At 38.1% G+C, this 27,445-nt stretch overlaps 1 protein-coding gene and 1 pseudogene across 3 annotated transcripts in view; one reads left to right on the top strand and one right to left on the bottom strand.

The window, feature by feature from the left end:
- EVI5 (ecotropic viral integration site 5) overlaps positions 1 to 27,445 on the bottom strand; it is a 281,488-nt gene that overhangs the window by 192,739 nt on the left and 61,304 nt on the right. For 2 of the 3 annotated variants that reach the window (XM_023231039.2, XM_023231037.2), the window contains one exon: positions 24,516 to 24,745. In XM_023231039.2, coding sequence (XP_023086807.2) covers positions 24,516 to 24,664 — 149 coding nt within the window. In that variant the 5' untranslated portion in view covers positions 24,665 to 24,745. Of the gene's footprint in view, positions 1 to 24,515; positions 24,746 to 27,445 lie in introns of those variants that run through there. The other variant, XM_023231040.2, reaches the window with a different exon arrangement.
- Positions 878 to 21,649, top strand: LOC111555141 (annotated as a pseudogene).

Here is a 27,445-nt window from a genome sequence, read left to right as displayed (position 1 = left end):
CCATTTCTTATATGCCACTTTTATACAGTAATTCACAGGCCTAAATTCATTCATTCTCCCAGAATGACAGACTAGGACATAAGAGGTTGTTTTTCTATCAACAAGGGAACACACAATCCTGTCTCCTAATTGGGTCACTACAAGTTTCTCTTAGAGTAGCTCCAGATCCAAGGGCAGCCATTCAAAATGGCTACAGTCACACATTAGTGAGACGGGGCGGATGGGGGTGCCAATATACCATCTGGACTACAAATAGTATTAAAAATGGAGAGTCTAGGAGTGGTTGCTTCCAGAAGTTTGGTAAACTTTGTAGGGAGAAGGCATTTCCAGTTCCCTAATGGGTGGGACTGGGGAACAAGCTGAGAACGAGAAAATATTCCAGCACAGAGAATAGTCTCGGTCTTATCTTACACAGATGAACTTCACCATATCTTTGCTTCTGAGAATCAAAACTTCTCCTTACCAAGATGCCACCAATGTAAGGAAAATGACAGAGTACACACTTCATGATGGCCATGTAAGAAAAAAGAATAGCTTGTGTATGGCAGCATGCAGATGATAAACAGCCCCCCAAAAAAGCTTATCTGTAATACTATGATTTGAAAATACAAAGGAGGAAAGGGAAAAGAATGCATTCTCTTTTGAGTATCGGGAGTTTGAAGTACTTGGGAGAAAACCCATGTAGATAATAAGCACAGCAGTTGAAAAGACAAATCTGAAGTTCATAAGCAAGGTGAACACTCACTACAAACAAAAATCTGGTAATTATCTGAAAAGAGCTGATATTAAACTTTTTGAATATCCAACTGTACTCAGCTTAATGTTTTCCTATGGATACCAGAACTCAGAAAGCAGGATACAACAGCAACTGGTCAACATGCCAGTTGGTAATTTATCAACTGCTAAGATAATTTATAAGGAAATAAGAAAGGATCTAAGGGAAAAAAATGCTGTATGGTACAAACACCTGGGAAGCTAAACACACTGGCACTTAAAAGTTCAGAGATGCTGGGAAAGGTGGCTCACACCTATAATGCCAGCACTTTGGGATGCTGAGGCAGGTGGATCACTTGAGCCCAGGAGTTTGAGATCAGCCTGGGCAACACGGCGAAAGCCCATCTCTACCAAAAAAAAATATATATATATATATATAAGCCAAGTGTGGTGGAGCGTGCCTATAGTCCCAACTACTCGGAAGGCTGAAGTGGAAGGACAGCTTGAGCCCAGGAGGTCAAGGCTTCAGTGAGCCATGATCACACCACTGCACTCTAGTATACGTGACAAAGCAAGACCCTGTTTCAAAAAAAAAAAAAAAAAAAGGCAGAGAGACTTATTATGAAGGAGGCAACTTTTCAAACACAACTTTTCAAACACAAATGTTTGTAATTTCAAACATCTCTTTGTAATGCAACACCAGAGAAACAGGACATGAATGTGCAGCAACTTGCCAGGTAAAAGAATGGAAAATGAGTAACAAAAAACTTATTTTAGTCCATTTGAGCTTCTATAACAAAATATCTTGGACTGGGTAATTTTTAAAAAACAGAAATTTATTGCTCACAGTTCTGGAGGGTTGGAAGCCCAAGATCAAGGCATCAGCAAGTCTGGCATAAGGTAAGGACCCATTCCTCACAGATGGAGGCTTTTATGGGCCCTCACATGGTAGAATGGGCAAAAGGACTCCCTCAAGCCTCCTGTAATGGCACTAATCCCATTTATAAGGATTACAGACTCCCAAAGGTCCAACATATTAATACCATCACCTTTGGGATTAGATTTCAACACATGAATTTTAGAGGGTAACAAACAGACCATAGCAAAACTACATGCCTAACCTAGAGAGGAATCACATCCTTTCACATCAACAAAATCAAGCACAAATTCATGTCTCACAGCAATAGAAATACTGTAACAAAGAGATAATTTGGAGAAGACACAAGGAATTATGACAGGAAACAACTCAGAGACAACACAGAAGAAAGATACCTAAATGACAGGGATTTCTCTAGTTGAGAAAAATAGAGATTTCTTTTTTTTTTTTTCTGTGTTTAAGATCAGGGCTTGGAGAAGGTTTATAGGCTCCTCCCAAATATTATGATCAGAAACTAAGAGTATGGAAATTACTTTATACAGACATTCCAGACAGATAAGCCTAGCAGACTTCACTTTTAAGATTTCTCAATTTCAAGAGACTATCTTAGGCTAAGCTAGTTGTCACAGAAAAGGTAGTATAATAAATTGTTTAATTAATTATATCATCAAATTCTTTAGGAAATCAGACACCTGATAAAAATTTTAAAACAATCCTCAATGAAAATAACAAGAATAAAGACTTCCAATAAAGATTTAAAGACCTTTCCTATGGTTAAAAATCATTAATTTTTAAATAGAGACTTGAAAATACCTATTTTGCTTGCAAGCTCTTCACTTCCTTGGTGTTGCTGGATGTTTTATGTAGAGTATCCTTAGGAAAACTGAGGTAATGCTATGGTGGTAAAATTATAAATGTAAGATGGACATTAGGTCATCTAGATCAGCCTGTCCAAAAGAAATACAATTCAGTCCACTTATGAAATGCTAAAAGTTCTAGTCACTACAATTAAAAGCTTTCAGAAAAAGATGAAAAAAATATATATATATCTTAAATAGAGATGGGGTCTTGAGAGCCTGGTCTCAAACTCCTGGGCTTAAGCAATCCTCCCACCTAGGCCTCCCAAAGTGCTACCATTACAGGAGTAATCTACCAGGCCCAGCCTGAAATTAATTTTAATAATTTATTTTATCAAATACAGTTGAAATGTCACTTCAACAGGTAAACAATTTTTTTTTCAATTACTAAGACAGTCTCTTTTTCAAATCAAGTTTTAAAATCTAGTACATATTTTACTCTTATAGCATATCACAAGTCAAACCAGTCAGATTTTGGGTACTCAATTGCCACATATGGTTACTGGCTACCATACTAGACAATACAGATCTAGATTTTGGTAGGATATAACGATATATAAACTAAGTTTTCAAAGATTTCTGTTTACTATATTTTTTAAAAATCACAAAATACATGTATTACTTTAAAAAGAACCCTTTCTGGCCAGGTGCAGTGACTCACACCTGTAATCTCAGCACTATGGGAGGCTGAAGTGGGCCAATCACTCAAGGTCAGGAGTTTGAGACCAACCTGGCTAACATGGTGAAACCCCATCTCTACCAAAAAATACAAAAATTAGCCAGGCACAGTGGCGAGCGCCTGTGAACCCAGCTACTTGGGAGGCTGGGGTCAGAGAATCGCTTGAACCAAGGAGGCAGAGGTGGCAGTGAGCTGAGATGGCCCTACTGCATTCCAGCCTGGGTGACAGAGTGAGACCTTGTCTCATAAATCAATAAACTCTTTACTTTTCTTCATTCTCATATCTCAGTCCCCAAAATATGCTAAAAAGCCAAATATGATTCCAAATAACAGAATATACAAGAGAACAAATATGGCTGCAATGCCTAAGTTTTAAACCACGCAAATAATGGCTCACTCAAAATTTAAATTAGCAACATTCCCCTCCTTAATTAAAATGCAATCCTATTATACTTGAGACTTACCTCCATAAATTCATCTCTGCCAAAGCCTTTGTGTTTTTAAAATGAAAAAAGAAAAGCACATTTAACACGCAAGGGGAAAAAAAACTATCCGATTACAACTTTAAAACTATCAATTATTAACTTTCATCAAATAGATCTTTGACATTACATTAAACCATTTCTTCACATCTTTCTGGGGTTGCCACATGTACTTATTTTTAAAAAGTAACAGCTGCAGTAAAACTATAAAAAGAAAAAAATTTCTTTATAGAATTTGATATTTTCATGTTCCTTAAATTTTAATTTTCTCAAATGTTGCTATTTTTACACTTTCTGAATCAAAGACAGTTAACACAACCAGAGAATCATCTATATTTGGGGAAGGGAAGAATAAACATCTACTTTATTATGCTACAAAGTGTAAGTCGTATCTCATAATTTTTACTTTAGATATATAACTTACATTTGTAATATATATATGTTACATATATAACTTACCTACATTACAAACCACAGATGTAGAGAGAATTTAAATTATTATTCTTACAATTTTTCCACAGACTTACTAGTTGGTGGGGTGATAGGACAGAATAGGAAGAAGAGCACTAAAGCTTAGTGTTTGTCATTTTACTTTATTTAATCTTATTTTTCAAAGAGAGGGTTTTGCTCTGTCACCCAGGCTGGGGTACAGTAATGTGATCAGAGCTTATTGCAACCTTGAATTTCTGGGTTACAGCAATACTTCTGCCTCAGTCTCCTGGGCAGCTACAACTACAGGAACATGCCATCACACCCAGCTAATTCCTTTCTTTTTTGTACTGACAGGGTCTTGAAATGCTGCCCAGGCTGGTCTTGAACTCTTGGCCTCATGCAATTCTCACGCCTTGGACTCTCAAAATCCTGGGATTACAGTCATGAGCCGCTGCGCCTAACCTTTACTTTTTACTAAAGTCAGAGAGATGTTTTTTCACCAGGATTGTTCTCCTGCGGGAAAACAAGACTCATTCTCTACATACAAATCCTTCCCATGGATTCTGAGTTTTAATGATTTTTTTCCCTTTTTTTTTTGGAGAAGGAGTCTCGTTCTGTCACCTAGGCTGGAATGCAGTGGCACGATCTCGGCTCACTGCAACCTCCGCCTCTCAGGTTCAAACAATTCTCCTGTCTCAGTCTCCCAAGCGGCTGGGACTACAGGCGCACGACACCACCTCCAGCTAACTTTTTGTATTTTTAGTAGAGACGGGGTTTCACCAGATTGGTCAGGGCTGGTCTGGAACTCCTGACCTCATGTGATCCCGCCTCAGCCTCCCAAAGTGCTGGGATTACAGGCATAAGCCACTGTGCCCTAACAGTTTTAATGATTTTTTAAAATACACACACACGACTCAAAATTTGAACGCAAAGTTCAAATATTTCAGTACTTCCACATAAGAATAAAGAACTTAAACTTCTGCTCCTTTTATTTCTTCAAGTTCTTGTCAAAATCTCTTTTCTGAACATCTTTCAACAACTCTAATAAGGAGGTGCGTTCCAAGATGGCTGAATAAGAACAGCTCCGGTCTGCAGCTCCCAGCGTGATTGACGCAGAAGATGGGTGATTTCTGCATTTCCAACTGAGGTGCCTGGTTCACCTCACTGGGACTAGTTGGACAGTGGGTGCAGCCCACAGAGGGCAAGCCGAAGCAGGGGGGTGCATCGCCTCACCTGGAAGCGCAAGGTGTCGGGGGATTTCCCTTTCCTAGCCAAGGAAAACCATGACAGACTATACCTGGAAAAATGGGACACTACCGCTTAAATACCGTGCTTTTCCAACAGTCTTAGCAAACAGCACACCAAATTATATCTCACGCCTGGCTCAGTAAGTCCTATGCCCCTGGAGCTTTGCTCACTGCTAGCACAGCAGTCTGAGATTGAACTGCGAGGCAGCAGCCTGGCAGGTGGAGGGGCATCCACCATTGCTGAGGCTTGAGTAGGTAAACAAAGCTGCCCGGAAGCTCAAACTGGGCGGCAGGGCATAGCTGAACAAAAGGCAGCAGAAACTTCCACAGACTTAAACGTCCCTGTCTGACAGCTCTGAATAGAGCAGTGGTTCTCCTAGCACAGTGTTTGAGCTCTAAGAACAGACAGACTGCCTCCTCAAGTGGGTCCCTGACCTCCATATAGCCTAACTTGCAGAAACCTCCCAATAGGGGCTGACTGAAACCTCATACAGGCAGGTGCTCCTCTGGGACAAAGCTTCCAGAGGAAGGATTAGGCAGCAATATTTGCTGTTCTGCAGCCTCCACTGGTGATACCCAGGCAAGCAGGGTCTGGAGTGGACCTCCAGCAAACTCCAACAGACCTGCAGCTGAGGGACCTGACTGTTCAAAAGAAAACTAACAGAAAGAAATAGCATCAACATCAACAAAAAGACATCTACACCAAAACCCCATCTGTACGTCACCAGCATCAAAGACCAACGGTAGATAAAACCACAAAGATGGGGAGAAACCAGACCAGAAAAGCTTAAAATTCTAATAACCAGAGCGCCTCTTCTCCTCCAAAGGATCACAGCTCCTCGTCAGCAACAGAACAAAGCTGGATGGAGAATGACTTTGAGGAGTTGATAGAAATAGGCTTCAGAAGGTCGGTAATAACAAACTTCTCCGAGCTAAAGGAGCATGTTTGAACCCACCACAAGGAAGCTAAAAACCTTGAAAAAAGATTAGATGAATGGCTAACTAGAATAAACAGTGTAGAGAAGACCTTAAACGACCTGATGGAGCTGAAAAACCATGGCATGAGAACTACGTTCTTTTCATGCCATGAAAAACCATGGCATGAAAACTAGCTTATCCAATCAAGTGGAAGAAAGGGTATTAGTGATTGAATATCAAATTAATGAAATAAAGCAATAAGAGAAGTTTAGAGAAAAAAGAGTAAAAAGAAATAAACAAAGCCTCCAAGATATATGGGACTAAGTGAAAAGACCAACTCTGTATTTTATTGGTGTGTACCTGAAAGTGACGGGGAGAAGGAAACCAAGTTGGAAAACACTCTTCAGGATATTATTCAGGAGAACTTCCCCAACCTAGCAAGACAGGCCGACATTCAAATTCAGGAAATACAGAGAACAGCACACAGATACTCCTCGAGAAGAGCAACCCCAAGACACATAATTGTCAGATTCACCAAGGTTGAAACGAAGGAAAAATTGTTAAGGGCAGCCAGAGAGAAAGGTCAGGTTACCCACAATAGGAAGCCCATCAGACTAATAGTGGATCTCCTGACAGAAACTCTACAAGCCAGAAGAGAGTGGGGGCCAATATTCAACATTCTTAAAGAAAAGAATTTTCAACCCAGAATTTCATTTCCAGCCAAACTAAACTGCGTAAGTGATGGAGAAATAAAATCCTTTACAGACAAGCAAACGCTGAGAGATTTTGTCACCACCAGGCCTGCCTTAAAAGAGCTCCTGAAGGAAGCACTAAACATGGAAAGGAACAACTGGTACCAGCCACTGCAAAAAACATGCCAAATTGTAAAGACCATCGATGCTATGAAGAAACTGAATCAATTAATGGGCAAAATAACCAGCTAACATCATAATGACAGGATCATATTCATATATAACAATATTAACCTTAAATGTAAATGGACTAAATACCCCAATTAAAAGACACAGACTGGCAAATTAGATAAAGGAGTTTCCATCAGTGTGCTCTATTTAGGAGACCCATCTCACGTGCAAAGATGCACACAGGCTCAAAATAAAGGGATGGAGGAAGATCTACCAAGCAAATCGAAAGCAAAAAAAAGCAGGGGTTGCAATCCTAGTCTCTGATAAAACAGATTTTAAACTAGTAAAGATCAAAAGAGACAAGGAAGGCCATTACATAATGGTAAAGGGATCAATTCATCAAGAAGAGCTAACTATACTAAATACATATGCACCCAATACAGGAGCACCCAGATTCATAAAGCAAGTCCGGAGAGACCTACAAAGAGACTTAGACTCCCACACAATAATAATGGGAGACTTGAACACCCCACTGTCAACATTACACAGATCAACGAGGCAGAAAGTTAACAAGGATATCCAGGAATTGAACTCATCTCTGCACCAAGCAGACCTAATAGACATCTACAGAACTCTCCACCCCAAATCAACAGAATATACATTCTTCTCAGCAACACATGGCACTTACTCCAAAACTGACCACATAGTTGGAAGTAAAGCACTCTTCAGTAAATGTAAAAGAACAGAAATCACAACAAACTGTCTCTCAGACCATAGTGCAATCAAATTAGAACTCAGGATTCAGAAACTCACTCAAAACTGCACAACTACACGGAAACTGAACAACGTACTCTTGAATGACTACTGGGTACATAATGAAATAAACGCAGAAATAAAGATGTTCTTTGAAACCAATGAAAACAAAGATACAATGTACCAGAATTTCTGGGATACATTTAAAGCAGTATGTAGAGGGAAATTTATAGCACTAAATGCCCACAAGAGAAGCAGGAAAGATCTAAAATCGACACCCTAACATCACAATTAACTAGAGAAGAGCAAACAAATTCAAAAGCTAGCAGAAGGCAAGAAATAACTAAGATCAGAGCAGAACTGAAGGAGACAGAGACACAAAAACACTCTTCAAAAAATCAATGAATCCAGGAGATGGTTTTTTGAAAAGATCAACAAAAATGATAGGCCGCTAGCAAGACTAATAAAGAAGAAAAGAGAGAAGAATCACATAGACTCAATAAAAAAAGATAAAGGGGATATCACCACCAATCCCACAGATATACAAACTACCATTAGAGAATACTATAAACACCTGTACCCAAATAAATTAGAAAAACCTAGAAGAAATGGATGAATTCCTGGACACATACACCCTCCCAAGACTAAACCAGGAAGAAGTGGAATCTCTGAATAGACCAAGAACAGGCTCTGAAATTGAGGCAATAATTAATAGCCTACCAGCCAAAAAAAGTCCAGGACCAGAGGGATTCACAGCCAAATTCTGCCAGAGGTACAGAGAGGAGATAGTACCATTTCTTCTCAAACTATTCCAGTCAAAAGAAAGAGAGGAAATCCTCCCTAACTCATTTTATGAGGCCAGCATCATCCTGATACCAAAGCCTGGTAGAGACACAACAAAAAATGAGAATTTTAGGCCAATACCCCTGATGAACATCAATGTGAAAATCCTCAATAAAATATTGGCAAACCGAATACAGCAGCACATCAAAAAGCTTATCCACCATGATCAAGTCAGATTCATCCCTGGGATGCAAGGCTGGTTCAACATACGCAAATCAATAAACATAATCCATCACATCACCAGAACCAATGACAAAAAACACATGATTATCTCAATAGATGCAGAAAAGGCCTTTGACAAAAGTCAAAAGCCTTCACGCTAAAAACTCTCAATAAATTTGGTATTGGTGGAACATATCTCAAAATAATAAGAGCTATTTATAACAAACCCACAGCCAATATCATACTGAATGGGCAAAAGCTGGAAGCATTCCCTTTGAAAACTGGCACAAGACAGGGATGCCCTCTCTCACCACTCCTATTCAAAACAGTGTTGGAAGTTCTGGCCAGGGCAATCTGGCAAGAGAAAGAAATAAAGGGTCTTCAATTAGAAAAAGAGGAAGTCAAATTGTCCCTGTTTGCAGATGACATGGTTGTATATTTAGAGAACCCCATCGTCTCAGCCCAAAATCTCCCTAAGCTGATAAGCAACTTCAGCAAAGTCTCAGGATACAAAATCAATGTGCAAAAATCACAAGTATTTCTATATACCGATAATAGAGAGCCAACAAATCATGAGTGAACTCACATTAACAATTGCTACAAAGAGAATAAAACACCTAGGAATCCAATTTGCAAGGGATGTGAAGGACCTCTTCAAGGAGAACTACAAATCACTGCTCAACAAAATAAGAAGACACAAACAAATGGAAGAACATTCCATGCTCATGGACAGGAAGAATCAATATTCTGACAATGGCCATACTGCCCAAGGTAATTTATAGATCCACTGCTATCCCCATCAAGTTACCACTGACTTTCTTCATAGAATTGGAAAAAACTAAAGTTCATATGGAACCAAAAAAGAGCCCGCATAGCCAAGACAATCCTAAGCAAAAGAACAAAGCTGGAGGCATCATGCTACCTGACTTCAAACTACACTACAAGGCTACAGTAACCAAGACAGCATGGTACTGGTACCAAAACAGAGATATAGACCAATGGAACAGAACAGAGGCCTCAGAAATAATACCACACATCTACAACCATCTGATCTTTGACAAACCTGACAAAAACAAAATATGGGAAAAGGATTCCCTATTTAATAAATGATGCTGGGAAAACTGGCTAGCCATATGTAGAAAGCTGGAACTGGATCCCTTCCTTACACCATATACCAAAATTAACTCAGGATGGATTAAAGACTTAAATGTAAGACGTGACACCATAAAAACTCTAGAACAAAACCTAGGCAGTACCATTCAGGACATAGGCATGGGCAAACACTTCCTGACTAGAACACCAAAAGCAATGGCAACGAAAGCCAAAATTCACAAATGGGATCTAATTAAACTAAAGAGCTTCTGCACAGCACAAGAAACTATCATCAGAGTGAACAGGCAACCTACAGAATGGGAGAAAATCTTTGCAATCTACCCATCTGACGAAGGGCTAATACCCAGAATCTACAAATAACAAGATAAAAACAAACAACCCCATCAAAAAGTGGGCAAAGGATATGAACAGACACTTCTCAAAAGAAGACATTTATGCAGCATACAGACAAATGGTCATCATCACTGGTCATCAGAGAAATGAAAATCAAAACCGCAATGAGACACTATCTCACACCAGTTAGAATGGCGATCATTAAAAAGTCAGGAAACAACAGATGCTGGAGAGGATGTGGAGAAATAGGAATGCTTTTACACTGTTGGTGGGAATGTAAAAAATTAGTTCAACCATTATGGAAGACAGTGTGGTGATTCCTCATGCATCTAGAATTAGAAATACCATTTGACCCAGCTATCCCATTACTGGGTATATACCCAAAGGATTATAAATCATGTTATTATAAAGACACATGCACACGTATGTTTACTGTGGCACTATTCACAATAGCAAAGACTTGGAACAAACCCAAATGTCCATCAATGATAGACCAGATTAAGAAAATGTGGTACATATATACCATGGAATACTATGCAGCCATAAAAAAAGGATGAGCTTACGTCCTTTGCAGGGACATGGATGAAGCTGGAAACCATCATTCTTAGCAAACTATCACAAGGACAGAAAACCAAACACTGCACATTCTCACTCACAGGTGGGAATTGAACAATGAAAATACTTGGACACAGGGAGGGGAACATCACACACCAGGGCCTGTCAGGGGATGGAGGGCTGGGGGAGGGATAGCATTAAGAGAAATACTCAACGTAAATAACGAGTTAATGGGGGGAGCAAACCAACATGGCACATGTATACCTTTGTAACAAACCTGCACATTGTGCACATGTACCCTAGAACTTAGAGTATAACAATAATTAAAAAAAAAAAAAGACTCCAGTAATTATTCCTTAGTTGTCAACATATACATTAAACACATCTGGTATTCCGGGGTAAATTGTGAATTGTTTGGGAACAAGCAATTCGTCTATACCCACGCCTTACCTACAACAATTTTAATATAGTGCTTTGTGTATTTTAGTTGCACAGTAACTATTTATCACAACCATAAAAATAAATTCAACTTTGGTCACTTACAAAATCTATACCAGAAGTTATCTTTACTGTAAACCACTTCATCCTTGTATATAATAATCAGCTGAACACTTAAAAATCCTTTATACCCTTCAGCACCGTCTGTAAGTGCTTTGTCAGCCCTGCCCTAGCTTCATGTCTCACTATTTTTCTATCACATACCTCCTTTTGCTCTATTTAATAGTCCCTGTCATTTCCTTTTCTCTAAGAACCTATTTACTCATAACAGCCCTCATACAACCTAACACTCCACTTTGATCTTTCAAGATTCTCTTCTAATTTCATCTTATCCAAGAAACTTTGAGAATCTATATATTATTTTTAAAGACTATCTCTTCCCAAAACTTCTGACCAGAGGATTTGCCCAAAATCTTTCAAATGCAGTAAACAAAGGGGTAGAAAGTTAAAACCAAAACATATATACACACACTAAACCCACATAAAGTTATCATGTGGCACACCCAGCTTTCTACCTTACCCACTGAGTGCTGACAGCCAAAGAAAACCTTTAAAAGGGCTTTCTAGGAAATGATCATAAGAAAGCAGTATTTTCTATCACCAGGTTTGCATGAGTTGATATTAGGTCCTATTCTTGGGGCTCAATGAGGCCAGACTCAAAATCTATAGTTCCTAAATCCTGTTCCCTGTGAATTTCCTTCAAGCTTCTGTTGTGTGTCTCCATCTCAATAGAAAGGGACCAAGTCTGAGGACAGGTAACTATTTAAAGTAAAAATTACCTCAGCAGTAAAAGTATAAAATTACTTCCTGGGCGCAGTGGCTCAAGCCTGTAATCCCAGCACTTTGGGAGGCCGAGACGGGTGGATCACGAGGTCAGGAGATCGAGACCATCCTGGCTAACACAGTGAAACCCCGTCTCTACTAAAAAACACGAAAAACTAGCCGGGCAAGGTGGCGGGCACCTGTAGTCCCAGCTACTCAGGAGGCTGAGGCAGGAGAATGGCATAAACCCGGGAGGCGGAGCTTGCAGTGAGCTGAGATCCGGCCACTGCACTCCAGCCCGGGCTACAGAGCAAGACTCCGTCTCAAAAAAAAAAAAAAAAAAAAAAAAATTACTTCAATAATTACCTCGGCAGTAAATTTTTTTAAAGCTAAGCAGAGGTAACATTCAGAATATATTTATATATGATATTAACTCCAATATCTAATTGTCAAATAATATAAATCAATTTTTCTAACTCTGTTCAGACTTCTCCCCATGCCAAAGGAATATATAAAACTTTATATGAAAAATTATTTCATTCTTGCCATGATGAAATAATAGAGACTAGATTTACCCTCTTTCCTGAAACCAAAAAAGACTGAACAAAATACATTGTTATATCAAACAATTATTTTCAAAACTTTAGGCTTGGAGCAGTCACTCATGCCCATAATCCTAACACCCTGGGAGGCCAACGTGGGCAGACTGCTTCAGGCCAGGCGTTTGAGACCAGCCTGGGCAACATGATGAAACCCCATCTCTATTAAAGTACAAAAATTAGCTGGGCATGGTGGCACACACCTGTAGTCCCAGCTACTCGGGAGGCAGAGGTGGAAGGATCACCCAAGCCCAGGAGGTCAAGGATGCAGTGAGCTGTGATGGCACCACTGCACTCCAGCCTGAGCAACACAGTAAGACCCTGTCATTAAAAAAAAAAAAAAGACTTTAGACAACAGGCAGCATTGGAGAAGAATTCCTGAGACTCAGCACATAAGTAAAGTAAACTCTATGACTGCCATCTTAACCACCTTGAAATCCAGTTTCTAGGCCCTATAACAGGTGGGGAAAATTGAGATACAGTCTTGTGTGCTCCCTGAATTGAGGAGATGATGAGGAGAGTCATCGCAAGTCAGACAAGCCACATTTCAGGTACACAATGGCAGTGAGACCAAGGTGGCTAAAGTTCAGAGGACACCACCAGAGATGAAAGAACTATACAGAGATCTTCAGAGATTAGTAGATCTCCATCAAATATTCAGCTGGGAACTGATCAATGCATTCATGTAAGGAAACTACCCATGGTCAGAGAATCAACCACCAGAAAAGATTAGATATAACCACGCCTAACATTCACAGAGGGTAGAGAATTATATCTATCTCCACCAGCCATACTGGAAAAGCTACTGTTTCAAGACACATTGGGAAGAGTGCACAAAAGGATCTCACCTCGGTAGAGTGGAATAATAGTCCTAGGCTCTGCATTACTCTAGAACAAATTATTTTGAAGTAATTTAACTGCATACCAGAACAAAATTCAAGAATATTTACAGGAAAATAGAAAACAGTCAAACACAACAAGATTAAAATTCACAATCTCAGGTATTCAATAAAAAATTATCAGGCTTTGAGACCAGCCTGAGTAACATGGTGAAACTCCATCTCTACAAAAAATACAAAAATTAGCAGGGCATGATGGGGCACACCTGTAGTCCCAGCTACTTGGGAGGCAGAGGTGGAAGGATCACTTGAGCCAAGAAGGTCAAAGCTGCAGCGAGCCATGATCACGCCACTGTACTCAAGCCTGGGTGACAGAGTGAGATTTTGTTTCAAAAAAAACAAAAAAACAAAAAAATTGGCATGCAAAGCGGAAGAAAGGTATAACCAATAATGAGGCAGGGGGGAAATCAATCCATCAAAAGCAAACCGGCATTAACTCAAATGTTAGAATTACCAGACAAGCCCATTAAAAGTTACTATAACTGTATCCTATATATTCAAAAGTTTAATAGAGACATATTAAAAAATACTCATCTCTAACTTCTAAAGATAAAACTATAATACAATGTGAGAGAGGAAAAATACACTAGATGGGATTAATATCAACTTAGATATGGCAAAAGACAGTAGTAGTGAATTTGAATATGTAGCAACTTTCCAAAAAACAAAGCATCAGTGAGCTGTGGAACAACTTCAAGTGGCCTAATATGTGTGTGCTTAGAGTCTCTAAAGAAGAGGCAAGAAAGGGACAAAAAATTATTTGAAGAAAACACTGGCTCCAAAATTTCCACATTTGAAGAAAACTATAAATCCATAAGAAGTTCGACAAATCACAAATGTAAGAAACATGGAAAAAACAATGACACTTTAGAAAAAATTGCTTAAAACCAGTGAAAAAGCAGAGAAAAAAGACATATACAAAGAAATGTCCTTGAGAGTAACAAATAAACAAAAAGATAAGGAACACATCAAATTTCTCACTGAAAACACGAGAGAAATCAATGAAATCACGATTAAAACATTTGGAAAATAAAAACTGTCAACCTATTAAATAGAATTCTATAGTCAAAGAAATATTTTTAAAAATCAAAGCCAAAATTACGACTTTCTCAGACATACAAAAGCTAAATAATTCATCACCAATACCACCACACTACATGAAATGTTAAAAAAAGTATTTCAAGGAGGAAATATCAGATGGAAATCTGGATCTAAAGAAAGGACAGAAGAACATTAGAAATGGTAACTAGGTAAATACATAAAAGTTTTTTCTTATTATTTCAATCTCATTTAAAGATAACTGACGAGGTAAAAAATAATGTTAGAGTTTATAACATAAAAGTAAAATGTATGACAAAACTGGTACAAAGGACTGGACAGGAGAAATGCAAGTGTGCTATTATAAGGTTCTTACAGTACATGTGAAGTCATATAACCCTCAAAGGCAGACTTACAAGTTAAAGATTTATATTATAAATCTTAACACAACCACTAAAATAACAGAGTTATAGCTTATAAATCAATAAACAAACTATAACAAAATCATAAAAAATTCAATAAAGTCAAAGATGGCAGAATTAAAGGAAACAACAATATAAGATGATGACAAGTTTAAATATAACAATATTAATAATCACCTTAAATGTAAATAACCTATTTTCCTCAAAATCTCAAAAACACTATGTTGTGTGAAAGAAGAGTTACAAAAGGCCACTTATTGTATCATTCCATCATAATTAAATGTCTAGAATAGGCAAATCCATAGAGACAGAAAATACATTAGTGGTTACCGGGGTTGGAAGGAGGGTGAAATGAGGAGACTAATGGGGACAGAGTTTCTTTTTGGGGTGATGGAAATATTCTGATTGGGAGTTTGGATAGTAGTAATAATTGCACAAATTTTGTGAACATATTAAAAACCACTAAACCATACTCTTTAAAAGTGTGAATTTTAGATCCATCCCTGCTAGATTTGCTTATAAAAGGTTTGGCCATTTGACTTACTTTGGCCAATAAAATTTAAGTAGAAATTATGTATACCACTCCCTAGGGGATGCTTTAAGGTATTTCAGCTAGATCTCTTTTCCATCTGTCGTGAGTCTGGTTTATCCCAGATAGACGCCGATTGCTGGTCACAAAACAAAGCAGTGTAAAGCAAAGATATATCCAATCTACCAATTGAGATGAATGAAATGTGAGCAAAAAATAAAACTTTAATTTAAAAATAAAATAAAATGGTTTAAGGCCGGGCGCGGTGGCTCACGCCTGTAATCCCAGCACTTTGGGAGGCCAAGACGGGCGGATCTCGAGGTCAGGAGATCGAGACCATCCTGACTAACACGGTGAAACCCCGTCTCTACTAAAAATACAAAAATTAGCCGGGCGCAGTGGCGGACGCCTGTAGTCCCAGCAACTCGGGAGGCTGAGGCAGGAGAATGGCGTGAACCCAGGAGGCCGAGTTTGCAGTGAGTGGAGATCGCGCCTCTGGGCGACAGAGCAAGACTCCGTCTCAAAATAAATAAATAAATAATAGATAAATAAATAAATAAATAATGGTTTAAATAACCCAATTAAAAGACAAAGATCATCAGATTGTATTTCTAAAAGCAAGACCCAACTATATGCTACTAACAGACAAACTTTAAAGATTTTTCCTAGGTATGATGGCTCATACATGTAATCCAAACACTTTGGGAGGCTGAGGCGAGAGGATTGCTTGAATCCAGGAGTTCAAGAACAGCCTGGGCAACACAGTGGGACCCCCATTTCAAAAAAAAATTAAATTTTGTAGTACCTGCTGCTTGGGAGGCTGAGATGGGAGAATTGCTCGAGCCTGGGAGATGAAGGCTGCAGTGAGCCATGATCATATCATTGCACTCCAGCCTAGGTAACAGAGTGAGACCCCGTCTCAAAAAAAAAAAGTTAAAGATAAACAAAAAAAACAGAATACAAGCAAAAAGCTGGGAAAATATATGAAATGTTAACGCTATTCAAAAAGAAGTTAGAGTGACTATATTAATATAAGATCAAGTAGATTTCCAAGCAAACAACATTACCAGAGACAAAGAAGGTCATTTTACAAGAGGATATAACAATCCTAAATGTTTATATACCTAAAATAGAACTTCAAATTACATGAAAGACAGAATTTAAAAGGAAATAGATAAATCCACAATTATAATTTGAAGTTACTACTCTTCTCTCATATGATATAATAAGTAAACAGAAAGCCAACAAAGATACACAAACAATAGCCATCCCTTATCCACAGTTTCTACTTGTCGTGGTTTCTTTTTTTTTTTGCGGGATGGGGAGACAAGTCTCGCTCTGTCGCCCAGGCTAGAGTGCAGAGTGCAGAGGCGCAATCTCTGCTCACTGCCATCTCTGCCTCTGGGTTCAAGCAATTCTCCTGCCTCACCCTCTGGAGTAGCTGGGATTACAGGCGCCTGCCACCATGCCCAGCTAATTGTTGTATTTTTAGTAGAGACAGGGTTTTGCCATGTTGGCCAGGTTGGTCTCGAACTCCTGACCTCAGGTGTTCCACCCACCTCGGCCTCCCAAAGTGCTAAGATTACAGGCATCAGCCACCGGGCCCAGCCAATCATGGTTTCAATTACCCACAATCAACTGTAGTATAAAAATATTAAACAGAAAGTTCCAGAAGTAAATAATTCAAAAGTTTTAAATTGTGTACCATTCTGAACAACACGATGAAATCTCCTGCCATGCTACTCTGTCCTGCCTGGGAAGTGAATCATCCCCTTGCCCAGTGTATCCATGCTGTAAGTGCTACCAGTCAGCTAATACTTAGTAACCATCTGAGTCAGTTATCAGATATACTATTGTGATATCACAGTGATTACATTAAATCCACCCTTATTTTACTTAATAATGGCCCCAAACCACAAAAGTAGTGACGCTGGCAATTTGAATATGTCAAAGAGAAGCTGTTAAAGTGCTTCCTTCAAGTGAGACGGTGGAAGTTCTCTACTTAATAAGGAAACAAACAAAATTGAATGCTGAGGCTGCTAACATTTATCGTAAAAACAAATCTATCCGTGAAACTGTGAAGGAAAAATAAATTTATACTAATTTTACTCTTGCACTTCAAACTACAAAAGTTATGGTCACAATGTATGATAAATGCTTAATGAAGATGAAAACAGCATTAAATTTGTGAGTAGAAGTCATGAACAGAAATATGTTTCAATTGATGACAAGGAGGTCTGAAACTATCCACAGTTTCAGGTATCTCCTGGGCGACTTGGAAAATATCCCCCACACATAATGGGGGACTACTATATAGCACTAAACACCTTTATTAGAAAAGAAAGGTCACACAGACATTACAAGGTGACAAGATATTACCAATAAAGGTCAAGGACATTTCAAGACAACTTCATATCCATTTCCCTCATGAACACAGATGCAAATATATTTGTCTCTCCGTAGCCTTCAGAGATTGGTTCCAGGTCAAAGATACCAAAATGTGCAGGTGGTAACGTCCCTTAGATAAAATGGTATAGTATTTACATATGACCTATGCACATCCTCCTTATATGTTAAATCAGCTCTAGATGACTTTTAGTACCTAAAACAATGTAAATATTATATAATAATTATATGTATTTTTATTTGTATTATTTTTTATTGTTATATGTTATTTCTTATTTTAAAAAATATTTTCCATCTGTGGTTCTGCAAATGCAGAATTTGTGGATATGGAGGGCAGACTATTTCAAACAAAATTTTAGCAAACTGAATCCAATATTTTACAAAGACAACACATAATGAAGTAGGGTTTAGCTTAAGAATGCAAAGTTGGTTGAACATTGAAAAATCAATGTAATTTGCCATATTATCAGACTGAAAGAAGAAAACCATTAATGATCATTTCAGTAGAGGTAAAAAAAAAAAAAAAAAAAAAAGCATTTGACAAAATCCAAAATCTTTTTTACATAAATTCTCAGCAAACAAGAAATAAAAAGGGGTGTCAAGTGCAGTAGCTAATACCAGTAATGTCAGCCTTTGGGAGGCAGAGGCAGGAGGATCACTTGAGCCCAAGAGTTTAAGACCAGCCTGGGCAACATGGCAAAACCCTATCTCTACAAAAAAGTACAAAAATTAGCCAGGCATGCTGGCATATGCCTGTAATCCCAGGAGGCAGAGTTTGGAGAATCACTTGAGCCCAGGAGGTCAAGGCTACTGCACTGACTGTGACTGTGCCACTGATTGTGCCACTGCACTACAGCAGCCTGAGTGACAGAGCGAGACCCCATCTCTAAAAGAAAGAAAGAAGGAAATGGAGAAAGAAATAAATGGAAAGGGGCTGGTCACAGTGGTTCACGCCTGTAATCCCAGCACTTTGGGAACCCAAGTCCTTGAAGCCAGGAGTTTGAGATTAATCTAGGCAACAAAGCAAGACCCCATCTCTACAAAAAAAAAATTTTTTTAATTAACCGAGTGTAGTAGTGCACGCACGTAATTCTAGCTACTCAGGAGGCTGAGGTGGAAGGATCACTTGAGCCCAGGAGACCGAGGCAGCAGCGAGCCACTGCATGCCAGCCTGGGTGACAGAGCAAGACCTTCTCTCACAGAAAAAAAAAAAAAAGGAACTTCCTCAATCTGACAAAGGGCATATCCAAAAAAATACAGTTAACATCAAGCTTAACACTTTCTTCTTAAGATCAGAAAAAGAGCAGGTATGTCTGTTCACCACTTCCATTCGAATTTATACTGGAGGTTCCAATAAGTAGCAACAGTCAAGAAAATAGATAAAAGGCATCCAGATTGGAAAGAAGCAAAAGTGCTCTTATTCACAGATGATAGGCTCATCTATATAGAAAATCTAATGGAATCTAGACAAAAACCAAAAAAAAATACCAAAGCAATAACTGAGTTTAGCAAAGCTGCAGGATACATGAATCAATATAAGAAAAACAATTGTAGAGCCAGGTGCAGTGGCTAACACCTATAATCCTAGCACTTTCGGAGGCCAAGATAGGCAAATCACTTGAGGTCAAGAGTTCGAGACCAGCCTGGCCAACAGGGTGAAACCCCATCTCTACTAAAAATACAAAAATTAGCCATCATAGTGGCACATGCCTATAATCCTAGCTACTCAGGAGGCTGAGGGAGGAGAACTACTTCAACTCAGGAGGCAGAGGTCACAGTGAGCAGAGATCACACCACTGCACTCCTGCCTGGGTGAGAGAGTGAGGCCCCATTTCAAAAAAAACAAAAAAATAAATACAACTGTATTTTCTTTTTAACACAGAAGGTGTTGACAACTGTATTTCTACATGCTAGCAATGAATAATTAAAAATGAAGTTTACAAAAACAATACCATTGACAAATAATAATTGAGAAATACATTGTGCTCACGGGGAGGAAGGCAATACTGTTAGGGATTTAATGCAAATCCCAACCAAAATTCCAGCAGGCATTTTTGTAGAAATTAACAACTTGATTGTAAAATTCATTTGGGAATGCCAAGGACCAAAAATAGGCCAAAAAAAAGAACAATGTTGGAGGCCTAACACTATCTGACTTCAAGACTCAGTATAAGCCTAAAATAATCAAGGCAGTATAGTGCTAGCATTAAGATAGACATAATCCTATGTCTTTTTTTGTTTTTTTGAAATGGGGCCTCACTCTCTCACCCAGGCTGGAGTGCAGTGGCGTGATCTCTGCTCACTGTGACCTCTGCCTCCTGAGTTGAAGTAATTTTCCTCCCTTAGCCTTCTGAGTAGCTCGATTATAGGCACAATCCATAAAAGAACAATTTGAAATTGTGACTTAATCAAAATTTAAAATTTCTGCTCTTTAGTGGCATGAGAGAGATGGCACAGTTGAACACTGGGCAGCACTGCCAGATTTTCTTTCATTTGTGTGTGATACTCAGGAATACTTTGCCTTGAATACAAAACCTGGCAGTCTCGTGGTTGTCCTGAGATGACTATAATCAATGAGAATGAAGACATAAACATAAATTTTACCCATGCTCATTCAAGGGCCGTGTTGAAAGAGAACTTGTGGCGGTTATACGTCCTTACTGTGAGAATAATTTTTGCCTTAGACACCATCATCAGTCAGATCACAAGTGTGAAAACCTGGAAATCCCAAAGCCTTACACGGCTGCCACTCAGAAACTTGTTAAAGACATCAATTCCAAAACAGGAGAGACAGCAAGTAAACAAGGCAAACGTGACAAAAAATAGTGTAACAGCTGCAAAGGAATTGCACCAATGAAATTAAGGATATACACTGATGGCAATAAATCACTGCCACAGGCAGAAAGTATTTGCTTTCAAGTTTTCTTACCTAAGGGGAACAAAGAAAAGGGTAAACCAATGTTCTTTTCCATGGATGAAGCATCAAAAAGGTCACAGACTTTGCTGCTTCTCTGGCCAGTCTTAAAGATGGCAATAGGCCGGGCACGGTGGCTCACGTTTGTAATCCCAGCACTTTGGGAGGCCAAGGAGGGTGGATTACAAGGTCAGGAGTTTGAGACTAGCCTGGCCAACATAGTGAAACCCCATCTCTACTAAAAACACAAAAAATTAGCTAGGTGTGGTGGCGGGCACCTGTAATCCTAGCTACTTGGGAGGCTGAGGGAGGAGAATTGCTTGAACCCAGGAGGCAGAGATTGCAGTGAGCAGGGTCAGCGCCATTGCACTTCAGCCTGGGAGACAGTGCAAGACATCATCTCAAAAAAAAAAATGACACTAACAGGCCAGGCACACTGGCTCACACCTATAATCCTGACATGTTGGGAGGCCGAGGCAGGAGGATCACTTGAGCCCAGGAGTTTGACACCAGCCTGGACAACACAGTGAGACCTCATCTCTATTTTATTTTAAAAAAAAGAAAAAAAAAATTAACAGCTAAGAAATTAAGATTGTGTCGCATTACTTCAGGAGAAGCCTTATCCTTGGAACTTACTTTGGAAACCTGGATTGCTAAATTGGACTGTCCTTTATAAAATGGTGGAAATATAATCTTGGAATATCTTAATGATGAATGACAACTTTGTAAAAATGTTGAATCTTACTTGGAATAGTCATTCAAGGACTCAGGCCAGACATCACAAAGAAAATTCTACATACATGTTTAAGTCAATTTCTTTAACTACAAATACAATTTTTTAAAATTCTTTAAAGTTGCTTTTTAACTTATTTCCACTGATGTTATATTTCATATTATCATCTTTCTTTTTTTTTTTTTTTAAATGAGATGGAGTCTTACTCTGTGGCCCAAGCTGGAGTGCGCTGGCACGATCTCGGCTCACTGCAACCTCCACCTCCCAGGCTCAAGCAATTTCCTGTCTCAGCCTCCCGAGCAGCTGGGACCACAGGCACGTGTCACCACGCCCAGCTAATTTTTTTTTTTTTAATTTTAGTAAAGACGAGGTTTCACCATATTGCCCAGGGTGGTCTCGAACTCCTGAGACTGGGCAATCCACCCACTCAGCCTACCAAAGTACTGGGATTTACAGGTGTGCGCCACAGCGCCCAGCCTACATTATCAGCTTTCTATTAAATTTGAGTGTTTGTGTTTTAATTTTAACTATGTACTGATCCTCAATTATTAGCAAAATCTTATAATTAATTAGCTTTCATTAGGTTATGTTGCAGTTAACAACAACAAAGGTGCATTTCCTGGTGAGTATTGCCAGCTGTTGACTGGCTGTAGCACTGCTCCAAGTCATCTTCACTCCAGGATCAAAGGTGAAGGAAAGTCCCTTTTGGGAGACTGTCATTCTTTCGGCAGAGGAAGAAAGAGATGAAAGAAACCTCAGTTTTCTCTTACAAGACACATGTACCATATTTGCTTTAAGCAAGTTATATGGCTACACCCAGCATCATGGGGGCCAGAAAGTACAGTCTCGCTGTCTACCTACATCATGATGTATAAATTGATGTGTATACATGACTTGTAGGAACTTACAGATCATAGTCATTCAATCTGCTAATTTTTGCATAAAGAATGTTAGGTCTAGGATGGGAAAATGATTTTCTTGCTATCACTTAAGTGCATTGGGGCATATTTCTGATAAAGACCCACTTCCAGTAGGATTCATCTTTTTTGTTCGTATGAATGTGTTACAAATGAGAAGAAAGTTGGGATAGCTCAACCTCATTACAGTCCGTGTATAAATACCAAAGCAAAACACTTGCCGAAAGTAACTACATTTTACCAACAAATTGAGATAAATGCTCTTGACTGATGTATTCTATTGATACCCAGAAAAATACTACTATAAGCAGAACAGAAACTATTTCTATTTGTCAACTGTCTCTTTTCTATTCTAATTGTCATGGACATGTATAGTGGCTTTAGATTTACTTAAAGGAGTAAACTTAAAATGCTCAAAAATAAATAAGATAAAACTTCTGCTTCTTGGAAGACGCGTTTAACAGAACAGTAAGCTGCCAGCTGGGGGAAGAATTTGAAAGTCATGTGCTTGATATAAGACTTTTACCTCAAATATATAAAGAACTTTCAAAACACAGTAATAAGAAAGCAAATAATCACATTTTTAAAAACTCAATATATACAGATGAAAAATAAGCACATAAAAAGATGCTCAAAACCAACAGAAAAATGCAAATTAAAACCAGAGATACTAATACCTAATAAAATGGCTTAAACTAAAAAGACTAATCATACCAAGTGTTGGCAAGGATGTAGAAGAACTGGAAATTTCATACACTGCTGGTGGGATATCAAAAAGTACAGGCCCTTTGAAAAACAGTTTGGCAGTTAAACATATACCTACCATATGATCTGGTAATTCCATTCCAAGAGAAATGAAAGCATACATCCATGCAAAGGCTTATACACAAATGTTTATGGCATCTAATAGCAACAGGTGAGAGAATACCCTATGATATTTCCACATGATGCAATACTATAGAAAGGAATCAACTATTCATAAGTGCTACAGCATGACTTTCAAAATTATGCTGAGTGAAATAATCCACACCAAAAAAACTACATACGGTATGATTCCATTTCTACAAAATTCTAGAAAATGCAAACTACAGTGGCTGCCTGCGGATAGTGAGGGGGATAATGGAGATGTTCATTTTCTTGATTTTGGTGACAATTTCACAGGTGTATACATATGTCAGAATGTATCAAATTGTACAGTTTAAGTGCGCATAGTTTATTACACCAATGATACATCAAAAAACCTATTAAAAGTTATTTTTGTTATGATTTTAAGCCACTAGCATTATATAGCTTGACTGAGCACAAAAGGGTGCTCTTCCATATGTATATGATGTATATATTATATTATAGTATTTATAATATATACTACATATTTACTATATATGTATAATATAAAATATTATATAATATATTATAATAATATAATCTATTATAATATAATATATATTTATATATATAAATAAATATATAACAGAGATGATGCCCTAAAGAGTTTCTGACAACAATATGGTAAGGAAACACACAGAATCAATATGCATTCCTAGCAGAGCATAAAACTATTCTATTTAATACCCATTAGGAGAAAAGGATATTTTGCTTTCCACTCTAAACCACAAATCAGTTATCTATACTGGATTAAATTATTTTACGATTTACCAAAGGAGACTGTTCAGAGAGTTGAAAATTAAAAAGTGATAGTTTCATTTACCTTTTAAAAAACTGATAAAATTAAAGAAGGATTCAGGGAATTTGCTATAGTAAGAAAACAAACCTATAAAGCTATTTGAGCCAGAAGAAAATTTTAGTCTCTTTTAAGACCAATCTCCCCCCAAAAAAGACGAACACTTCTGTAAGCAACTTTGATAAATAAGGAGCCAAAAAATAGAAAAAAAAAATCTTAATGTAAGTAAATATGAATGGCTGGATTTGTATGACAATTGGAGAGAAAAAAGCCAAGCAACCTCACTCACCTATTCTGTTCTTCCAGTTTAGCCAGGAGTTCTAAGTCGTCTGGACTCAACTGTGATGGGGAAGATGGTGAAAGGGCTGGTGTTGACAGTGTGGTAGATGAGGATGTGGTATGTAATGAAGCAGATGGACTAGCCACCTGACTGGCCATCTGACTGACTGTATGCGATACTGTGTTCTTCACCCATGAGAGAGTAGAGCTCAGCTTTTCTGCAACCTTGTCTGTCGCCACCTAAAGACAAAAATAAAAGTTGCATATACTTTAGTTTCACTGTATTCATTACTGAGAACTTAATAATTCTGTCAGGATTTACTTAATAACCATCATCAGAATACTCTCTTTGAGGAATTAAAGGTAAAACCTGTTTTAGCAACAACCCCTAATATCCAGCTTTTGCAAACTATTTATTTCAGTTCTGCAGCATGAACAAATCAGAACAGTGTTCCAAACTGAGATCCATCAGGAAGTGGCAAAAATCAACCAGCGTGTTTTAAAAACGAAAAACAGCAAAAATATCAAGTTAAAGATATGTTGTCTAATGAAATTCTTATTTTAAAAATACACCCTCATGTATGTATGTATATGGGTGTACTGAGTCAGGATGTAAAATGTATTCTTTCTTGGGGTTTTAGTCAAAAATATATGCAAGTCAAGGAATTAACACATGTCCATTAGATTATCACAGAAATCCTGTAACATGACTAACAATTCAATAAAAACTGGGTGTATTTAGCATAAATAAAACGTAGTGAGGCCCTTGATCAATCTCTCTTCAAACCACTAAAGAGTGTTGTTATAGAAGAGGGACTAGCACCACAGGAACAAAATTATGCTAAATGACTGCGTCAGTAGAATGAGAGGGGTTCAAGGTAGAATTTCTAATGTAGGTTTATTGAGAAACAGAATGGGATGCATAGAAAGAGTAGTACATTCCCTACCAATAGCTACATTAATGTGGCAATTGTAAAAGCCAAATGTCAAGAGTTGGTTAAGGGTAAGTTTCTGTTTTAGGTGGCTAACCAGGAAGTAAAAAGCCTTTAAGATTCCTCTCTAAGATTCAATGAATTATACATATGCTCACATATTTGTCATAAACCATGCCAACCTCCTAAACAGGTATGTATACAACAAATTCAGCTGAAAAGGAAAATGTACATACTGTTCAAAGCTAATACTGGTTTATATATGGCAATCCATACAAACACATGTACACACACAAAAAAATCCTGTCCAGACTCCTGGTAGTAGGTACCACGCTCCTCATTGGTTACCCAAGGATTTCCTCCTCCCCTCAATATATACATGGCTCTTTCTCTGTCTCCACTTCCTCCACTTCAATTTAGCAGAAAAATTCCAAGTACGGAAAGGATAAAATGGAAAAGCAATTCTAAGGACATAGCTAAGCCACTTAACCTGAGGACGGGGCATCTAAAACGACAAAGATTCCATTACAAGTGCTGAATAGGGGCAAGAGTTTTATTAAACTCAAGATACCTCTCATTTTCTTTTCATTTGCCAATAATTTTCCACTTTTAGAGCTTACTTCCTTTAGAAATGATATTATAGAAAGGACCAGTGGGTTGTTACCATTGAGAGAAGAATCCTGAGAAAGAAAAGTTGAATGGCATAAGAGATCTAAGAAAGAGAAGCATGAGGCGATCATTTACGCCTGCTTCCAGGCAAAAGAAGTCCTTCCTGTCAACTCATAGATGAGCACAGCTCGTCAAGGCAAAAAGCCATATAGGAACCAAATAATAATTTAGCCAAAACGTTATTTGTGCCAGGAAATGGCAGAAGCCATAGTAGGCACCAAGATAGCCTACTGTGTGATTTGTTATCCTATTGATCTTAGGATAACAATTACAAACTCAATTGCGAAAACGGCACAAATTTGCATTCCCAAAGCACACTCTAATATATTAAAAAGAGAAAACCTAATGTATGAAATTTACAGAAAAATGGAAGAAAACCTAATGTATAAACTTTATAGAAAAATGGTACACTTTACTAATATATTAATTTCAAATATACTTACAATTTTCAAGAATTAATGCTTTACATTTTCATTATATTAAACTCCCCTATTTGGTACGTTAATTACCACAAAAGCAAAAGATACCTATTAATTGCTTCATTAAAAGAAATTTATATCATACCCCTTCTGCACACCATAGCAACAGGCTTCGATTTAAAGAGTTTGGAATAATCAAGAGCACAATTCTGCCATGCTTTCGACCTCACTGAAATGGAATTCAGCCTATAACTACTGAAGACTCAACTTCAAATTTTAAGTTCTTAAATATAGCTAGAGTATTTAATTGCAGTTGCAATTTAATCAAGTTTAATATTCATAGAATCGACAAATCCCACAGGGCTAAATTATGTTTTCATATATCATCATGTACTATTTTTCTTTTTTTTTTTTTTTTATTATACTTTAAGTTCTAGGGTACATGTGCATAACGTGCAGGTTTGTTACATATGTATATATGTGCCATGTTGGTGTGCTGCACCCATCAACTCGTCAGCACCCATCAATTCATCATTTATATCAGGTATAACTCCCCAATGCAATCCCTCCCCCCTCCCCCCTCCCCATGATAGGCCCCAGTGTGTGATGTTCCCCTTCCCAAGTCCAAGTGAGATCACTGTTCAGTTCCCACCTATGAGTGAGAACATGTGGTGCTTGGTTTTCTCTTCTTGTGATAGTTTGCTAAGAATGATGGTTTCCAGCTGCATCCATGTCCCTACAAAGGACGCAAACTCATCCTTTTTTATGGCTGCATAGTATTCCATGGTGTATATCTGCCACATTTTCTTAATCCAGTCTGTCACTGATGGACAATTGGGTTGATTCCAAGTCTTTGCTATTGTGAATAGTGCTGCAATAAACATACGTGTGCATGTGTCTTTGTAGTAGCATAATTTATA

The sequence above is a fragment of the Piliocolobus tephrosceles genome, chromosome 1, assembly GCF_002776525.5.
Source record: "Piliocolobus tephrosceles isolate RC106 chromosome 1, ASM277652v3, whole genome shotgun sequence".
NCBI classification, from domain to species: domain Eukaryota; kingdom Metazoa; phylum Chordata; class Mammalia; order Primates; family Cercopithecidae; genus Piliocolobus; species Piliocolobus tephrosceles.
This window is presented reverse-complemented; position numbering and strand designations above follow the sequence as displayed.